Source organism: Erinaceus europaeus, chromosome 8 (assembly GCF_950295315.1).
Source record: "Erinaceus europaeus chromosome 8, mEriEur2.1, whole genome shotgun sequence".
NCBI classification, from domain to species: Eukaryota; Metazoa; Chordata; class Mammalia; order Eulipotyphla; family Erinaceidae; genus Erinaceus; species Erinaceus europaeus.
Window position 1 is genome coordinate 123,046,812 of NC_080169.1, and position 16,677 is coordinate 123,063,488.

Below are 16,677 nucleotides of genomic sequence, written 5' to 3' on the forward strand. Positions count from 1 at the left end.
GAGTGCTGTGATGTCTCTGTGAAGAAAAAGGGTGGAGGGAGTCGGGCGCTAGCCCAAGGACCAGTGTCAGGATCCCGGTTCGAGCCCCCGGCTCCCCACCAGCAGGGGAGTCACTTCACAGGCGGTGAAGCAGGTCTGCAGGTGTCTGTCTTTCTCTCCCCCTCTCTGTCTTCCCCTCCTCTCTCCATTTCTCTCTGTCCTATCCAACAACGACATCAACAACAACAATAAAACAAAAAGGGCAACAAAAGGGAATAAATAAATATTAAAAATAAAAAGGGAGGGTGGGGGTATAGCATAATGGTTATGCAAAGAGACTTTAATGCCTGAGGCTCTCAAGTCCCAGGTTCAATCCCCCACACCGCCATAAGCCAGAGCTGAGCAGTGCTCTGGTAAAATAAATAATAAAAAGGATGGCAGCCAGTCTCCAGTGGAGGGAGGGAGCAGGCCCTGTGACCCTAAGTCTGCTAGTGGGCCGACTATTCATGTAGGAAGATGCCGGGAGGCCACACGGTGACAAGGGCGTCGGATTCTGACGCACGGGGTCCCGAGGCCACCACTGGCATCACGTGTGCCAGGGTGACGCTCCGGCTCTCTCTCACAAACAAATAGGCACCCATGTTTTCCTCTGCAGAGCTCAGCCTGGGGCTGGGTGACACACCCTCAGTAGGGGACAGATGTTGCCATGCGTTAGCTGAGTGACCTGGGTTCAAGCCCCACGTCTTCACCTGCAGGGCAGAAGCTTCACTAGTGGTGGAGCAGGGCTGCAGGGGTTTCTTTGAATTTCTCAGAAAGGAGAAGGAAAGGGGGGGTGACCACTGGGAGCAGTGGAGTCAGGCGCCGAGCCCCATGATGACCCCGGGGGCAGAGAAAGAAAAAATATGAGGGGGTGGGCCAGTGGCACACCTGGTTAAGCTCACACCTGACAACGCACGAGGACTCAGGTCCAAGCCCCTAAGTGCCCACCTGCAGGGGGAACTCTCCACAAGTGGTGAAGCAGGGCTGCAGGTGTCTCTTCTCCCCTCTCAATTTCTGTTTTTACCCAATAATAAAATAAAAGGAATGGGGAGGTGGGCAGTAGCGCAGCAGGTTAAGCGCACGTGGCACAAAGCGCAAGGACCGGTGTAAGGATCCTGATTCAAGCCCCCGGCTCCCCACCTGCAGGGGAGTCATTTCACAGGCGGTGAAGCAGGTCTGCAGGTGTCTGTCTTTCTCTCCCCCTCTCTGTCTTCCCCTCCTCTCTCCTTTTCTCTCTGTCCTATCCAGCAGTGACATCGCTAACAGCAATAACTACAATAATAAAAGAAGGGCAACAAAAGGGAATGAATAAAAAGGAATGAACCCACACATCTGTATCCTTTCAGCTAGGTGCTAAGATGATTCTGTAGAGCAGGGATTTTAATTCAGGAGCTTGTGCTGGCACGGGACTAGCTAGCTGTGAGAGTGAGTTTGGGGACCAGAGAGAAACCACAGCGGTTCCACAAAAAAAGGCTTTTGTGCCTGAGACTCCTGAGTCCCAGGTTCAGTCCCCAACATCACCTTAAGCTAGAGCTGAGCAGTGCTTTAAAAAACTTAAAAAGAGTGAATTTGAGCCCCTGACTCTACACTCCACAGGAAGACTGGCGCAAAATGGAGTAAAGACCTGGATGTAAGGCACGAAGGGCCAGGCAGCACTGCGGCCAGCGCACGTGAACGTGTGTGAGGACCCCAAGTTCAAGCTACTGGTCTCCACCTGGGGGGGAGGTTCACCAGTGGTGGGCAGGGCTGCAGGTGCCTCTCCTCTCTGCCTCTTCCTTTTTTTTTTTCTCCCTCTCCTACACACAAGACAAAAAAAAAAGATGGTCTCGAGGCAGACACCAAGCCCCAGTGAAAACCCTGATGGTAAAATTACAAATACTGGGGGTCGGGTGGTAGTGCAGCGGGTTAAGCGCAAGGACCGGCGGCGGAAGGATCCCAGTTCGAGCCTCTTTATCCCCACCTGCAGGGGAGTCGCTTCACAGGCGGTGAAGCAGGTCTGCAGGTGTCTATCTTTCTCCCCCCCCCCATCTTCCCTCCTCTCTCCATTTCTCTCTGTCCTAACCAGTGACATCGACAACCACAACAATAACTACAATAAAAAAGGGCAACAAAAGGGAAAACAAATAATAAAATCTATAAAAATATTACAAACACTGCAGAGCAGAGGGGGATAGACAGCATAATGGTTCTGCAAAGAGACTCCCATGCCTGAGGCTCCAAAAGTCCCAGATTCAGTCCCGTGCACCACCTCCGGGGAGCTGCAGCTCAGGCCGGGTCTCTGCGTCTGGAATGTCCACATACTAGCCGGCCCCACCTGTGACCTATCTTGACTTACTTCCTGCACGTGACAGAAGCCGGCAATGTTCCCTCCACCCCACCCACTCCTCGGGGACCCGCTAGAGTGTGGCTCCAGTCACTGTTCTGAGCCTCAGTTTCCCTGGCTGTGCAGAGGGGGTTGGGCGGTGATCCACCTGGTAGAGCACACACGTCATGCACAAGGACCCGGGTTCAAGCCTCTGGTCCCCACCAGCAGAAGGGAAGCTTCCTCTGCCCTCTAAATGTCTCCAAAATAAGTAAAAATACGTAATCTTAACAAACAGCAGCTCTGTCTGCTCTCCTGGGGAATTACCCAGAATTCCTGAGAAAGCCTGTCCACCACAGCACCCTCTCCCAGTCCCCGGGGCCAGCCTGGAGCCCAGGAGCTGGGGGAACAGCAGCCTGGCAACCAGGCCAGCACATTCTAGAAGCTTCTGGGAACATGTGTGCTACCCCCCAGCTGAGGGGCCTCCCCTCCCCCCAGGCTCTGGGAGACTGCAGGGGGGAGGGCAGAGCAGAGACTGTCTGGGCCTCAATGACACAACAGAAGAGGAACACGCACCTCGCTCAGCCGAGCCCCTGCAGACAGACAACGAGGCTTGTCCTGCACCTCCACCCCCAAGAAGGAGAGCTGTGCTCTGCTCTGGTCAGATCCAAACCAGAGATTCCTGGGTGCTGTGCCCGGTGCTGGGAGAGGAGAGACCCCACAGCCCTGCCCACCCTCCATGGGCTCCCTGGGTGCTGTGCCTGGTGCTGAGAGAGGAGAGACCCCACAGCCCTGCCCACCCTCCATGGGCTCCCTGGGTGCTGTGCCCGGTGCTGAGAGAGGAGAGACCCCACAGCCCTGCCCACCCTCCATGGGGCTCCCTGGGTGCTGTGCAGGGTGCTGAGAGAGGAGAGACCCCACAGCCCTGCCCACCCTCCATGGGCTCCCTGGGTGCTGTGCAGGGTGCTGAGAGAGGAGAGACCCCACAGCCCTGCCCACCCTCCATGGGCTCCCTGGGTGCTGTGCCTGGTGCTGAGAGAGGATACACCCCACAGCCCTGCCCACCCTCCAGGGGCTCCCTGGGTACTGTGCAGGGTGCTGAGAGAGGAGAGACCCCACAGCCCTGCCCACCCTCCATGGGCTCCCTGGGTGCTGTGCCTGGTGCTGAGAGAGGATAGACCCCACAGCCCTGCCCACCCTCCATGGGCTCCCTGGGTACTGTGCAGGGTGCTGAGAGAGGAGACACCCCACAGCCCTGCCCACCCTCCATGGGCTCCCTGGGTGCTGTGCAGGGTGCTGAGAGAGGAGAGACCCCACAGCCCTGCCCACCCTCCATGGGCTCCCTGGGTGCTGTGCCTGGTGCTGAGAGAGGAGAGACCCCACAGCCCTGCCCACCCTCCATGGGCTCCCTGGGTGCTGTGCATGGTGCTGAGAGAGGAGAGACCCCCACAGCCCTGCCCACCCTCCATGGGGCTCCCTGGGTGCTGTGCAGGGTGCTGAGAGAGGAGAGACCCCACAGCCCTGCCCACCCTCCATGGGCTCCCTGGGTGCTGTGCAGGGTGCTGAGAGAGGAGACACCCCACAGCCCTGCCCACCCTCCATGGGCTCCCTGGGTACTGTGCAGGGTGCTGAGAGAGGAGACACCCCACAGCCCTGCCCACCCTCCATGGGCTCCCTGGGTGCTGTGCAGGGTGCTGAGAGAGGAGAGACCCCACAGCCCTGCCCACCCTCCATGGGCTCCCTGGGTGCTGTGCCTGGTGCTGAGAGAGGAGAGACCCCACAGCACTGCCCATCCTCCATGGGCTCCCTGGGTGCTGTGCCCGGTGCTGAGAGAGGAGACACCCCACAGCCCTGCCCACCCTCCATGGGCTCCCTGGGTGCCGTGCAGGGTGCTGAGAGTGGAGAGACCCCACAGCCCTGCCCACCCTCCATGGGCTCCCTGGGTGCTGTGCCTGGTGCTCCCATGTGCTGCCAGGGCTTGAACCCAGAGCCTCATACACAAGGCAGGCATTCTACTGACTGATCTGTCTCTTGGCCGTAAGCACTTTCATTTCAACTCTCCAACAGCAAACAGTGATGCCACCTTCAAATCCCATGGGTTTGAGGCTCAGAGTCCAACTACTGGGCTGTTAGTCTTTCTTTTTTCTTTTTTCTGCAATGTCAGGGCCTCTCACGGTGCCTCACCGCTCCTGGGCCAGCGTGTCCTTCACAGAGAGCAACCCAGGAGAAGGAAACAGCATGAGACTGAGCTTCCGCCGGTGCTGAGGGTCCTCTCACGTGGTGCCATGGCTAGAAGCTGGGCCGTGTGCCCGACAAAACAGGTGCCCAACCAACCGAGTGAGCTTTGTCCAGGCCCCTTTGCTCTAAGGTGTTTCTCATGTCCGGGGAACACTTGTCGTAGAGGGAGCATTTGTGCAGGGAGAGTCCTGGCCCTCGCTAGCCCCCAAACCCGCCCATGTCGGGGCTGACAGGGCCTCCCAGGCTGGTTTAAGGATTCTGATGGGGGCACTGGGGTGCAGGAGCCCCCAACCTTGTTAGCCACCTGCAGAAGCCACAGCAAACACCTCCTGCTTTCTGGATGCCACCCGCGACTGTGGACTTTGTGGGGGGGATGACCCCACAGCTGACTTCCGGGGTCCCCCAAGTCCCCTCCATCCCCCGACCTGCCCAGGGCCCCGGGGACAGGGTGGGGCGTGGGGCTCCATGACCATCCTGCCTCCTCCTGGGATCTCTGGGGAGGTGTCTCTCCCCCTCTGGGGCGTCTCCTTGTGGCAGGACCCCAGTGCCCAGGCTGCCCCCAACCCAAAGCCCCAGCCCCCCCCCCCCCAAGAAGGGCAGACAGCACAGGCTCTGGGGAGTCTGGGGTCCGAGGCCTTTATTCCAGATGTGCCCCACCCCCCCACTCACCGGGGTCGGCTTGTGGGGCGACTAGAAGGCGTTGACCACCCTGCGCACAGACTGGACCCGAGCGCTGGGGGCACCCCAGTCAGAGAAGCTGCGGAAGTCACCCCGCTCCACCAGGAACATGCAGCCCCGGAAGCCAGGCTCCTCGTACAGCACCCACCTGGGGGAGGGCGGGGAGGCGCAGGTGGCGGGGAGGCTGCCCTCACGGGGGGAGGTCCCCTCCACACCAGGAGCTCTGGCAGCCCCACCAGGGGACTTGCTGTCCTGTCACTGTCCCCACAGTTGGGGCGCCCCTTGCTGTCCAGTTGTGTGTGGGGCAAACCCAGAGGCCGTGCCCCCTTCCCCAGGCCCCTGATACCAGCTGAACCCCCCTCCCCCCCGCCTATCGGCCCGAGGCCACACAGGGTCACCAGGAAACAGAGAGGACAGTTTGCAAAGGGCCCTCTCCCCTCCCCCGAGTCCCCGGACCCCACTCACGCGCCGTCGCCGAGGACCCTGAGCGCGCCGACCCCGTGGGCCCAGCCGGCGGCCTGGAGCAGGGGACAGTCCTGCTGGAAGTCCAGGCTGGCGCCTGTGAAGCCGCAGCCCTCAAAGACCTGCAGGTGGAAGTGCTCCCCGTGCTGGGGGTGGGATTTGACCTCAGGGCCCAAGCCGTTGGCAGGACCCCTCCAACCCCTAGAGACCACCCCTCCATCCCCAAAGGTCCTGGTGAAGATGGCCAGCAGAGTCGGAGCTGCAGTCCCTGTGGCTTCCTGAAGGAGGCGGTCACTTTCCCCTCTACAAAGCCAGAGGGGGCCCATGCCCACCCTCTTCCAGAGTCTGTCAGCCAGGATACCCCCAGACCCAGGGCTACATAGGGGGCTGGCCAGCCGTGTGGCCTCAGTGTCCAAAGGCAGGCTGGGCCCAGCTGGGTGGAAGGTTCCAGAAAGTGGCAGAAACTCACAGGGCGGTGGCCAGCCCCCAGCACCCACACACTTCACTGCCCTGCCTGCCACACATCCAAAAGTTTAGCTGTTCCAACTATTTTCTTTTCTTCTCTCTCTCCCTCTCTCCCCCTCTCCCTCTCTCTCTCTCCTTTCTCTCCCTCTCTCTTTTCTTTCTTTCTTTCTTTCTTTCTTTCTTTCTTTCTTTCTTTCTAAGAGTCCCTGGTGCAGGTGGGGAGCAAGTGAAGCGGGGCTCGAACCCGGGTCCTTGCTCATGGTGCTATGTGCACTTAACCAGGTGTACAACTACCCAGCCCTCTTTTTTTTTTTTCTCCCTGTGGTGCCCAGGAATAAACCCTTCTGTCTGTCCATCCATCTATCCATCCTTTCTCCCCCTCCCTTCCTCTCTCTCCCTCCTTCCCTTCCCTTCTTTCTTTTCTTTTTAAAATTTTTCCCTTTTGCTGCCCTTGCTGTTTTTTTTTTTATTGTTGTTGTTGTTGTTATTGATGTCGTTGTTGTTGGATAGGACAGAGAGAAATGGAGAGAGGAGGGGAAGACAGAAAGGGGGAGAGAAAGACAGACACCTGCAGACCTGTTTCACCGCCTGGGAAGTGACTCCCCTGCAGGTGGGGAGCCGGGGGCTCGAACCAGGATCCTTACACCGGGGTCCTTGTGCTTTGCGCCACATGAGCCTAACTCATGGTGCTACTGCCCGACTCCCTGTGTTCTTCATTTCTTTGAGAGAGTGGAGGAGAGAGACGCAGAGAGACCACAGTCCCACCCAGTCATCCACGGAGCTTGGCGCTGCCTCTGGCTCTGGGCACAGCAGGGCAGGGCAGGGCAGGGCAGGGCAGGGCAGGGGGCAGGACGCAGAGCAGGGCAGGGCAGAGCGTACACCTGCCAGGCCCCTTGCCACCCCGGCCCGTCTCCTCCCCACCCGGGCTGCTCACCGTGCCCCCTGCACGTCTGGTCCCCGTCGTCCCATCCCCTTCCCCGCCCCCTTCCCCCCCCTCACCATGCCGACGGGCCGGCAGGAGCCCAGATGGTCGTTGTGTCCGTTCCAGCGGCGGAAGTCGGGGTAGTCTCCGTGCTCCAGGATGAACTGGGGGCCCCGGTAGTCGGGGTGCTGGAAGCAGACCCAGGCGCCGCTGCCCACGCGCACGGAGCCCACGCGGTTCATGAAGCCGCGCTCCTGGAAGCTGTCGCAGTCCCCGCACACGTCCAGGCGGCGGCCGGAGAAGTGTTTGCCCTCGAAGAGGGTGATCTGTGGGCGGGGTGGGGGGTGCTCAGGGCGACCCCTGGGACGGAGGGCGGCCGGCACCCACCTGGACCCCTGCGCCCTGTCCGGACCCCCCTGGCTCCCTCCTGGCAGCAAGTCCTGCACACACACAGCACCACTCCTGGGAGAGCTTCCCCACTGCTGTGTGGTGCCAGGGGCTGGACTGTTGGCACGTGCTAAGCCATCTCCTGGTCCCGAAATTTCTATTTATTATTATTATTATTAATTATTATTATTTGGTGTCAGGGATTGAACCCCAGGCCACTCATGCACAAGGCATAATGCCTAGTTTATTATCATTATTTTGTTAATATTTTGTGTTTTTATTTTAAGTTCCTTTTTTAGAAATCTTGTTTATTATTGTAGAGATAAAGAGAAATTGAAAGGGGAGCGGGGATAGAGAGGGAGAGAGACAGACACCTGCAGCCCTGCTTCACCGCTGTGAAGCTTCCCCTCTGCAGGCGGGGACTGGGGGCTTGAACCCTGGCTTTTTTTTTTATATATATATTTTCTTTATGAACGAGAGAAGTAGGAGGGAAAAGAGCAGAACCGGAGCATCACTCTGGTACATGTGCTGCCAGGGACTGGACATGGGACCTCGTGCTTGATGTGGGACTGTGTGAACACTTGGCGGAGCTCAGGGGAGTCTCCCATCCCTGGATGGAGGTCTGGAAAGACACCCCACTTGTTGGCCTCTTCCGTATAGGGAGACTCAGTTTCCCCTTGTTAGTCTCTCAAGCCCACAGAAAGCCTACAAGCCTCTCACACTCAGTTCCCTACTAGCAGCAGGCCACATGGCTGCCTGCTTGAGGGTTCACTCAAAGTTCGCCATAGTCATTCAAAGTTCACACGTTCACTATAAGTTCACCCTTTGATCATATAGGAGAACCCACTTATTTCCCCATATTCTATTTCCTTGCCTTGGATATCTGTGACTTACATTAAGCCTTGCCTCTCTCTGCTTCCTATCATTCTACTGGTTTGGCCACTATGTCTGTCTGTCTTTCTTTCTTTCTTTCTTTTTTTTTTTCCTCCAGGGTTATTGCTGGGCTCGGTGCCTGCACCATGAATCCACCGCTCCTGGAGGCCATTTTTTCCCCCTTTTGTTGCCCTTGTTGTTGTAGCCTCGTTGTGGTTATTATTATTGCCATTGTTGATGTTGTTCGTTGTTGGATAGGACAGAGAGAAATGGAGAGTGGAGAGGAAGACAGAGAAAGACAGACACTTGCAGACCTGCTTCACTGCCTGGGAAGCGACTCCCCTGCAGGTGGGGAGCCGGGGGCTCGAACCGGGATCCTTACGCTGGTCCCTGCGTTTTGTGCCACCTGCGCTTAACCCACTGCACCACCACCCGGCCCCCACTGTGTTTTTCTTAATACCTTTGGATAATTAACATGCCCGCATCATGGAGACTAACTGTCCTGACCTTATGGTATCACATCAATTCTTGTCATTCCTACCTCTCCCCACCATAGGGGCAAGCTGACCTTTAGGAAACCTGTTATTTCTGACATGTGAAAAATGTCCTTTGTTCTGTTTGCTATAAAGCCTTGTGTTCTGCCCTAGATAAACTAGGGCTTCCTACTAGGATCTCTCCTGGCGCTTCCTTTCTTTGCACGTGGTCCCTTGAACCAGCAGCCAGAGGGCCAGTGGTTCTCCCCCTGGCTGGAGGCACTCCACGCGAGCGCCAGCACTGAGAGTCCACTGCTGGATCCTCTGCGCCACCACCCGGACCGCTTGAACCTGGGTTCTTGTACACTGCCGCCTGTGAACTTAACCTGGTGCACCACCGCCTGGCCTCTCAGTTCATTATTTTTAAGTCACTTTTGTGCAGTGCTGGGACCTGATTGTGATACCTTGCTGAGCAGACTTCCTGCTTCTTCTTCTTCTAGCGTTTGCCCTTCTTCCGTAGCCAGTCAACAGCGTCAGGTTGAGCCTGATGTCAAGTTTCGAGACCTCCTTTGAATCTGGAGAGGTGGCAGTCGTTGACTATGTGGGTCATAGTCTGTCTGGAGCCTCAGGGGCAGTTCGGGTCGTCTCTGGCTCCCCAGCGATGGAACATAGCGGCACACCGGCCATGGCCTGTTCGATAGCGATTGAGGAGGGCCCAATCATAACGTGCTAGGTCAAAGCCGGGTTGACGCTTACAGGGGTCTGAGATGAGGTGTTTGTTCTTTACCTCAGCTGACTCTGTTTCCAAGAGACTGGAACAGAGAAGTTCAGTGTAGGCGTAGGGGACCAGATTGGGTGATGAGACGTCAAGCGTTGGACAGGGTGGGCGAAGATATCCGCGTATATTGGCAGGTCCGGTCGAGCGTAGACGTGGGAAATGAACTTAGAATATCTGGCGGGGCGATGTTGCTAAGAACTGGCAGCCATGGAACCGGGTGGAACGGATGGTTCCAGAAATGATCCTCATGGAGGAATATAATTTGGAATCGACCAAGTGGACATGGGGGCTACGGAACCATACTGGGGCACAGTATTCTGCAGTGGAATAGCGTAATGCCAGAGATGATGATCGTAGTGTGGAAGCGCTCGCGCCCCATGAAGAGCTGGCCAGTCTTGCAATGATGTGATTCCTCGCGCCCACCTTTGCTGCAGTTTTTATGAGATGTTTGTGAAATGACAGGGTGCGATCGAGAGTAACGCCAAGATAGACTGGCTGGGCTTCATGCCGGATTCTATATTGCCAAGCTGCACATTAAGCTCACGCGAGGCCGAGGCATGGTGTAGATGGAAAACAGATACCGTTTTTGCTGTGCTAGGGATTAGTCGCCATTTTTTACAATAATCAGATATCAGAGACATGTCTTTCGTGAGTGTTTCCTCGAGGATGTCGAACTTGGATGCCTGAGTTGCACAGTCATCACCGCACAGTCATCACCGCCCAGCTATCATCCACATTGGTCTCCAGCTCCCACTGATTCTGTGCTCGGAGAAACTAAGATGGAAATTTCGGAAAGCAAACTGGCATCTGTTCAGTGACCTTACCAACAAATCTATTCCTGCAATTCCAATTAACTCTATCCCCTCTGAAGATTCCTACAGGCGCTTCCGCCAAGCCATCTTCAAAGCAGCTTCCCAAGCCATTCCTCGTGGGAGACGTGCTAACTATACGCCTTGTCTTGATGCTGAATGCGAGCAACTACTAAAGCAGTATGATGAGTCGGGTGACCCAGAGGTGGCTGACCATCTCATTGCCTCCCTGGATGCAGCACGCCAAGCCCGCTGGCAACAACTCATGGAAAGTCTGAACTTCACCCACTCAAGTAGGAAGGCCTGGAAGCTTCTTCACAGACTGGGTGCCGGTAGCCAACCCCCTCCCGTCTCCCATCCTCCCGTATCTCCAAACTCAGTGGCCAGTCACCTAACTCAAGTTGGACGTGCTAAGATTGACCCAGTCTGGAAAAGACTTCCTGCTAAGCAGGTTTTTCATTCTTTAAAAGAAAGAGAGGCAACAACTAGGGCAACAAAAAGGGGGAAAAAATGGCCTCCAGGAGCGGTGGATTCATGGTGCAGGCACCGAGCCCAGCAATAACCCTGGAGGAGAAAAAAAAAAAAAAAAGAAAGAAAGAGAGAAGGTACACACAGGGAAGAGAGAGAGCACACACACACCACCATACAGGAGCTTCCCCTGTGCTGTCTGCGGTGCTTCCAGGTGGTGCCAGGGTTCACACACAGTAAGGACTGAGCTGTCACCCAGTCTCCTGTTTTAAAAAAGGGTTTTTTACGGGAGTCAGGCGGTAGTGCAGCGGGTTAAATGCACATGGTGTAAAGTGTAAGGACCAGCATAAGAATCCTGGTTCGAGCCCCCGGCTCCCCACCTGCAGGGGAGTCACTTCACTGGCGGTGAAGCAGGTCTGCAGGTGTCTGTCTTTCTCTCCCCTTCTGTCTTCCCCTCCTCTCTCCATTTCTCTCTGTCCCATCCAACAACAATGACAACAATAACAACAACAATAAAACAACAAGGGCAACAAAAGGGAATAAATAAATAAATTAAAAAATATATTTTTCTTTGATTTTGGTCATCACTAGGGCTTGAGGCTTTTTTTTTTTTTTTTTTTTGCCTCCAAGATTATTGCTGGGGCTCGGTGCCTGCACTATGAATCCACTGCTCCTGGAGGCTGTTTCTTCCCTTTTGTTGTTTATCGTTGTTGTTATTGATGCCGTTGTTTTTTGGATAGGACAGAGAGAAATGGAGAGAGGAGGGGAAGACAGAGAAGGGGAGAGAAAGACAGACACCTGCAGACCTGCTTCTCCGCCTGTGAAGTGACTCCCCTGCAGGTGGGGAGGTGGGGGCTCGAACCGGGATCCTTATGCCGGTCCTGTGCTTAACCTGTGCTACCGCCCGGCCCCCGAGGCTGACTATCACACACACACACACACACACACACACACACACACACACACACACACCCGGGGCTGAAACCAGGATCCTTCTGCTGGTCCTTGTGCTTTGCGCCACATGCGCTTAACCCGCTGCGCTACCGCCCGACTCCCTGGGTCTCCAGTTTGGCAAGACAAGATCAGCACCCAGGTGAGCTATGTTATAAGCCCTGTTTTTAATTCCTTATTCAGTTTTCCCCCAAGAAACTTTATCTTATTGGATAGGACAGAAACTGAGAGAGGAAGCAGAGACAGGTGCATTCAGACCTGCTTGGCTGCCCCCTGCAGGTGGGGAGCAGTGACTCAAACCCAGGACCTTGCCCTGGTCAAGAACACATGTACTTCACCAGGTGCACCACCGCCTGGCCCCCGAGAGCGTAGAGCCCGACCCCCCACGCCCCACTCGTGAGCTCCAGGAGTTTCTGTCACTGTTGCTCCCTTGTGGAGCCTGGGCTCGAACCCAGGACCTCACTCACTCAGGCAAGGTGGCACCTGGCCTGCTGAGCCTCCTCCTTGGCCCCCACCACTGTGCTTCCCAAACCCGGTTCTGCCCACTGCGACATGCAGCACCCCGGGGACATCCCCAGGAAATGCTTCACCCACCAGCCACCCTCCGCCAATGGGCGTCTCTCTTGGTGTCCCCTGGGGCCGAGGACCCTGGTGGTAGCACCCTGAGCCGGGAGGAGCTGCTGGGCCCTGGGTCACAGCAGTGAAAGTGGGGGGGGGGGCTGAGAGCCAGGGGCCTCCACCCAGCTCCCCCATCTCTAGGATCACCAGCTGTCCTCCGCCCTGCTGGAAGGTCCAGGACTCCCGCCCTGCCCCCGTCCCTGCTGGACTGAGTGTCTGTCACCAGTGGACACTCCTCAGAGAGCAAAGGCAGGTGGGCCGGGTGGTAGCGCAGCGGGTTAAGCGCACGTGGTGTAAAGCGCAGGGACCTGCGTAAGAGCCCCGACCTGGTTCGAGCCACGGCTCTCCACCTGCAGGGCTGTCACTTTGCAGGCGGTGAAGAAGGTCTGCAGTTATCTGTCTCTCTCCCCCTCTGTCTTCCCTTATTCTATTTCTCTCTGTCCTATGCAACAACAACAATGGCAACAGTAACAACAAGGGCAACAAAATGGGAAAAAATGGCCTCCAGGAGCAGTGGATTCATGGTGCCGGCAAGGGGCCCCATCGATAACCCTGGAGGCAAATAGATAAATAAATAGGCAGGTGGTGGAGGCAGCAGAGGGGTTTTATAAAGGACTTTCTTGCCCAAGGCTCTTAGTTCCCAGGTTCAATTCCCTCCACCATCAGCCAGAGATGAGAAGGGATCTGGGGAAAATAATAGTAACAGTAATAGTAATGAAAAGGGTTATGGAAATAGTCTAATGGTTCTGCAAAAGGACTCATGTCTGAGGCTCTGGGTTCAATCCCCAGCACCACCATAAAGCAGAAATAACTTAGGGGGGGCTGGGTGGTGGCGCACCTGGTTGAGCGCATGTTACAATGTGCAAGGACCTGGCTTTGAACCCACGGTCCCCACCTGCAGGGAGAAAGCTTTGTGAGTGGTGAAGCAGGGCTGCAGGTGTCTGTCTGTCTGTCTCTCTCTCCCCCCCCCCCGTCTCAATTTCTAGCTGTCTCTATCCAATAAAAAAATAAAGTTTAAAAAAAAAGAAAAAAAAACATGGAAAAATAAATGAGGGGCTGGGGAGACAGCACAGTGGTTCTGCAAAATGACTCTCCTGCCTGAGGCTCTGAGGTCCCAGGTTTAATCCCCAGCACCACCGTCAGCCAGAGCTGAGCAGGTCTCTGGTCTTTCTCTCTGTATGTCTTTCTCTCTAAGTATCAAACAAACAAGATCTGTCCTGGCTGGAGAAAGGCAGGGTCTATGCACCCTTTGCAGCCCCCCCGCCGCTCCCAGGGCACTCACCGAGCCAGAGCGCTGGGCCATGACAGGAGGAAGCTTGGCCCAGGCCAGGCAGCAGCCTTATGTAGTGGGGCCCCTGCTGGCTCAGCGCCGCGACAATAGGACAAAAGACGTGCTGGGCCAACACTTTGGCTAAGCCAGGCAGCCAGCGTGGCCCGGCCGGGCTCTGCTGACAGGGTCCCCAGGAGAGGGAGGCACAACAGCCCCCAGGCCTCCAGGGAGTTCCGGCTCCTCTTTCCCCTAGAACGGGCTGGGCTGGACCTTCTCCCTCCCCCACTGTCTTAGAAAGCAAGCCTTGGGGGCTGCTACACCTGGTAGAGTGCACACCTGTTCCCATGCGCAAGGACCCGAGTTCCAGCCTCCGCCCCCTGCCTGCGGGGGGGCAGTTGAGGAACGGTGAGCTGGGCTACAGGTGTCTCTCTCTCTCTCTCTCTCTCTCCTTTCCTCTTGATTTCTTTTTTAAAGATGATTTTAATATTTATTCCCTTTTGTTGCCCTTGTTTTTTATTGTTGTTGTGGTTATTATTGTTGTTTTGATGTCGCCGTTGTTGGGTAAGAGAGAGAGAAATGGAGAGAGGAGGGCAAGACAGAGGGGGAGAGAAAGACAGACACCTGCAGACCTGCTTCACCGCCTGTGAAGTGACTCCTCTGCAGGTGGGGAGCCGGGGTTCGAACTGGGATCCTTAAGCTGATCCTTGCGCTTTGCGCCACGTGCACTTAACTGGCTGTGCTGCCGCCCGACTCCCTCCCTCTTGATTTCTGTCTGCGTGCAGATAGGTAAGGGGCTGGGCAGTGGCACACCTGGTAGAGTGCACATGTCACCATGAGCAAGACCTGGGTTCAAACCCTGCTGCAGGAGGAAGCCTTGTGAGTGGTGAAGCAGGCCTGTCTCTCGGCTTCTCTGTCTCTCCACTCCCCTCTCAACTTCTAATAAAACAAACCTGGAGGGGTTGGGCGGTGGTGCAGCGGGTTAAGCGCATGTGGCGCAAAGCACAAGGACGGGCATAAGGATCCCGGTTTGAGCCCCCGGCTCCCCACCTGCAGGGCAGTCGCTTCCCAGGCGGTGAAGCAGGTCTGCAGGTGTCTGTCTTTCTCTCCCCCTCTCTGTCTTCCCCTCCTCTCTCCATTTCTCTCTGTCCTATCCAACAATGACATCAATGATAACTACAGCAATAAAACAACAAGGGCAATAATAATAACCACAATGAGGCTACAACAAGGGCAACAAAAGGTGGGAAAAAAATGGCCTCCAGGAGCGGTGGATTCATGGTGCAGGCACCGAGCCCAGCAATCACCCCAGAGGAAAAATAAATAAAACCAACTTAAAGAAAAGACCACTGGGGCCAGTAGATTCACAGTCCTGGCACAGAACCTCGGCAACAAATCCTTTGACTAATAATAACAATAATAATAGACTAATAATAACAAGCGTTATAATAACTAATAATAACAAGCGTTATAATAACAATAATAATAGACTAACGATAACAAGCGTTACAGACAGCCACGGGCGGGCTAGTGGGACGGCTCACTGGGCAGTGTGGTGAAGCAGGTCTGCAGGTGTCTGTCTTTCTCTCCCCCTCTCTGTCTTCCCCTCTTCTCTCCATGACAACGATGACAATAATAATGATGATAATAATAATGATAATAAAATAATAACCACAACAAGGGCCACGAAAGGGAAAATAAATAATAAATAAAGATAAAGATGAATAAATAAAACAGCAGTCTCCAGCTCAGGGCTCCCCACCTGCCTGGCCAGGGAGATTGGGCTGATACCTCCCCCACCCCGGCCCCCGGGGGTCAATGACAAGGGGTCCAGCACAAAGGAGTCTTAACAGCAGCGACTCAGGACCTGCTGTGATTCCAGGCCTCCTGCCCCCAAGCTGGCCAAAGGCCCCTCCTGTTTTAGTGCCAGTCACTCCTGCTGGAAACAGGACAGGACCATGTGACCTGGCCCAGGGCGGTTTTGTTTTTGCAAGAACTGAACCCAGATCCAGAGGTGGCGGCCCACCACCCACGCAGCCTCCCTCCCTTCCTCCTGGGGGGCAGAGCTGGTTGAAAGGTCGGGTTGGGTCAGGGACAGAGGGGAGGGGAGGGGGCCACTGGCCCAGGTGCTTCCCTGTGACCCTGGGGACAGGCTCAGCTCTGGACACCTCAGGCCAGACTGGAATGTCCCGGAATTGGTGGCTGGGAGCTTGAGGGGGGGGGCTGGCAGCAGTCCCCAGGGATCCCCGAGATCCCAACAGGGCCAAGTGCTGCTGGGGATGCTCCTGGTGGAGGGTTCTTTGTGGGGTCCCAGGGGACAGCCACGTTGTCACACTTTGTGGCCGTCAGAGCCCCAGCTGAGGACAAGTGCAGGGGAACTGCCGGACAGGGTGGTAGTGGAGGGGGCGGGAGGTGAGCTGTAGCCAGGCTGGCACGGGCCTCAGGGGTGCGTGCCAGCCACAACTCCGCTGCCCCTCCCCCCCCAGTGGACTGGCTCTGGCCTTCCTGGAAGTTCTCAAAGGGGCAGAAGGGACGCAGGAGGGGCACCAGAGCGGGTTTGTGACTTACAGTAAGCGTCCCTCTGCGGGGAGGGGAAGCAGAGCCAGCTTCCAGAGTTTTCTGAGGCCTGCCGGCTGGCCTGTGTGCCCTCCCCCGCCAGGAACGGAGAGAACGGGCTTCCACCCAGAGGCCCATCTGGAGGCCGCGGCTGCGCTGGACCACCGAGGGTGGAGTGAGGAGGGACAGGCCGTTCTGGAGGTGGGGGTGCACCCACCAAGCTCCCCAAGAGGGGACATCAGCAGGACAACAGTGCCCGAGTGACCCCCGGGCCCAGTGAGCAGCGGTGGGCAGGCAGTCGCTGTCCATCCCCCAGTTCAACTGCCCGGCTCAAGTCACAGCCACCCAGGAGGGCCTGGCTGCCCGCTAGAGAGCATGTTACCACACCCAAGGACCAGGGTTCAAGTCCCAG

At 56.4% G+C, this 16,677-nt stretch overlaps 1 protein-coding gene across 1 annotated transcript; it reads right to left on the reverse strand.

Annotated features, from left to right (window-relative positions):
- Positions 1–5,217: 5,217 nt before the first annotated feature.
- CRYGN (crystallin gamma N) lies at positions 5,218–13,811 on the reverse strand. Its single transcript, XM_060195745.1, has 4 exons — positions 13,725–13,811; positions 7,163–7,411; positions 5,702–5,844; positions 5,218–5,384 (listed from the first exon to the last, which is right to left on the reverse strand). Exons 1-4 carry the CDS (start codon positions 13,743–13,745, stop codon positions 5,249–5,251), a joined length of 549 nt encoding a protein of 182 aa, XP_060051728.1. The 5' UTR covers positions 13,746–13,811; the 3' UTR covers positions 5,218–5,248.
- Between the last annotated feature and the right edge of the window lie 2,866 nt (positions 13,812–16,677).

Bases quoted from the DNA above. Each gene is read 5' to 3' on its own strand.
- CRYGN (XM_060195745.1), bottom strand. From the start codon at position 13,745: ATGGCCCAGCGCTCTGGCTCG. The intron at 7,412-13,724 runs GTGAGTGCCCTG...CCCCGCCCACAG, and splicing joins TGGCCCAGCGCTCTGGCTCG to ATCACCCTCTTCGAGGGCAA. The intron at 5,845-7,162 runs GTGAGGGGGGGG...TCCCACCCCCAG, and splicing joins CCTGCCGGCCCGTCGGCATG to CACGGGGAGCACTTCCACCT.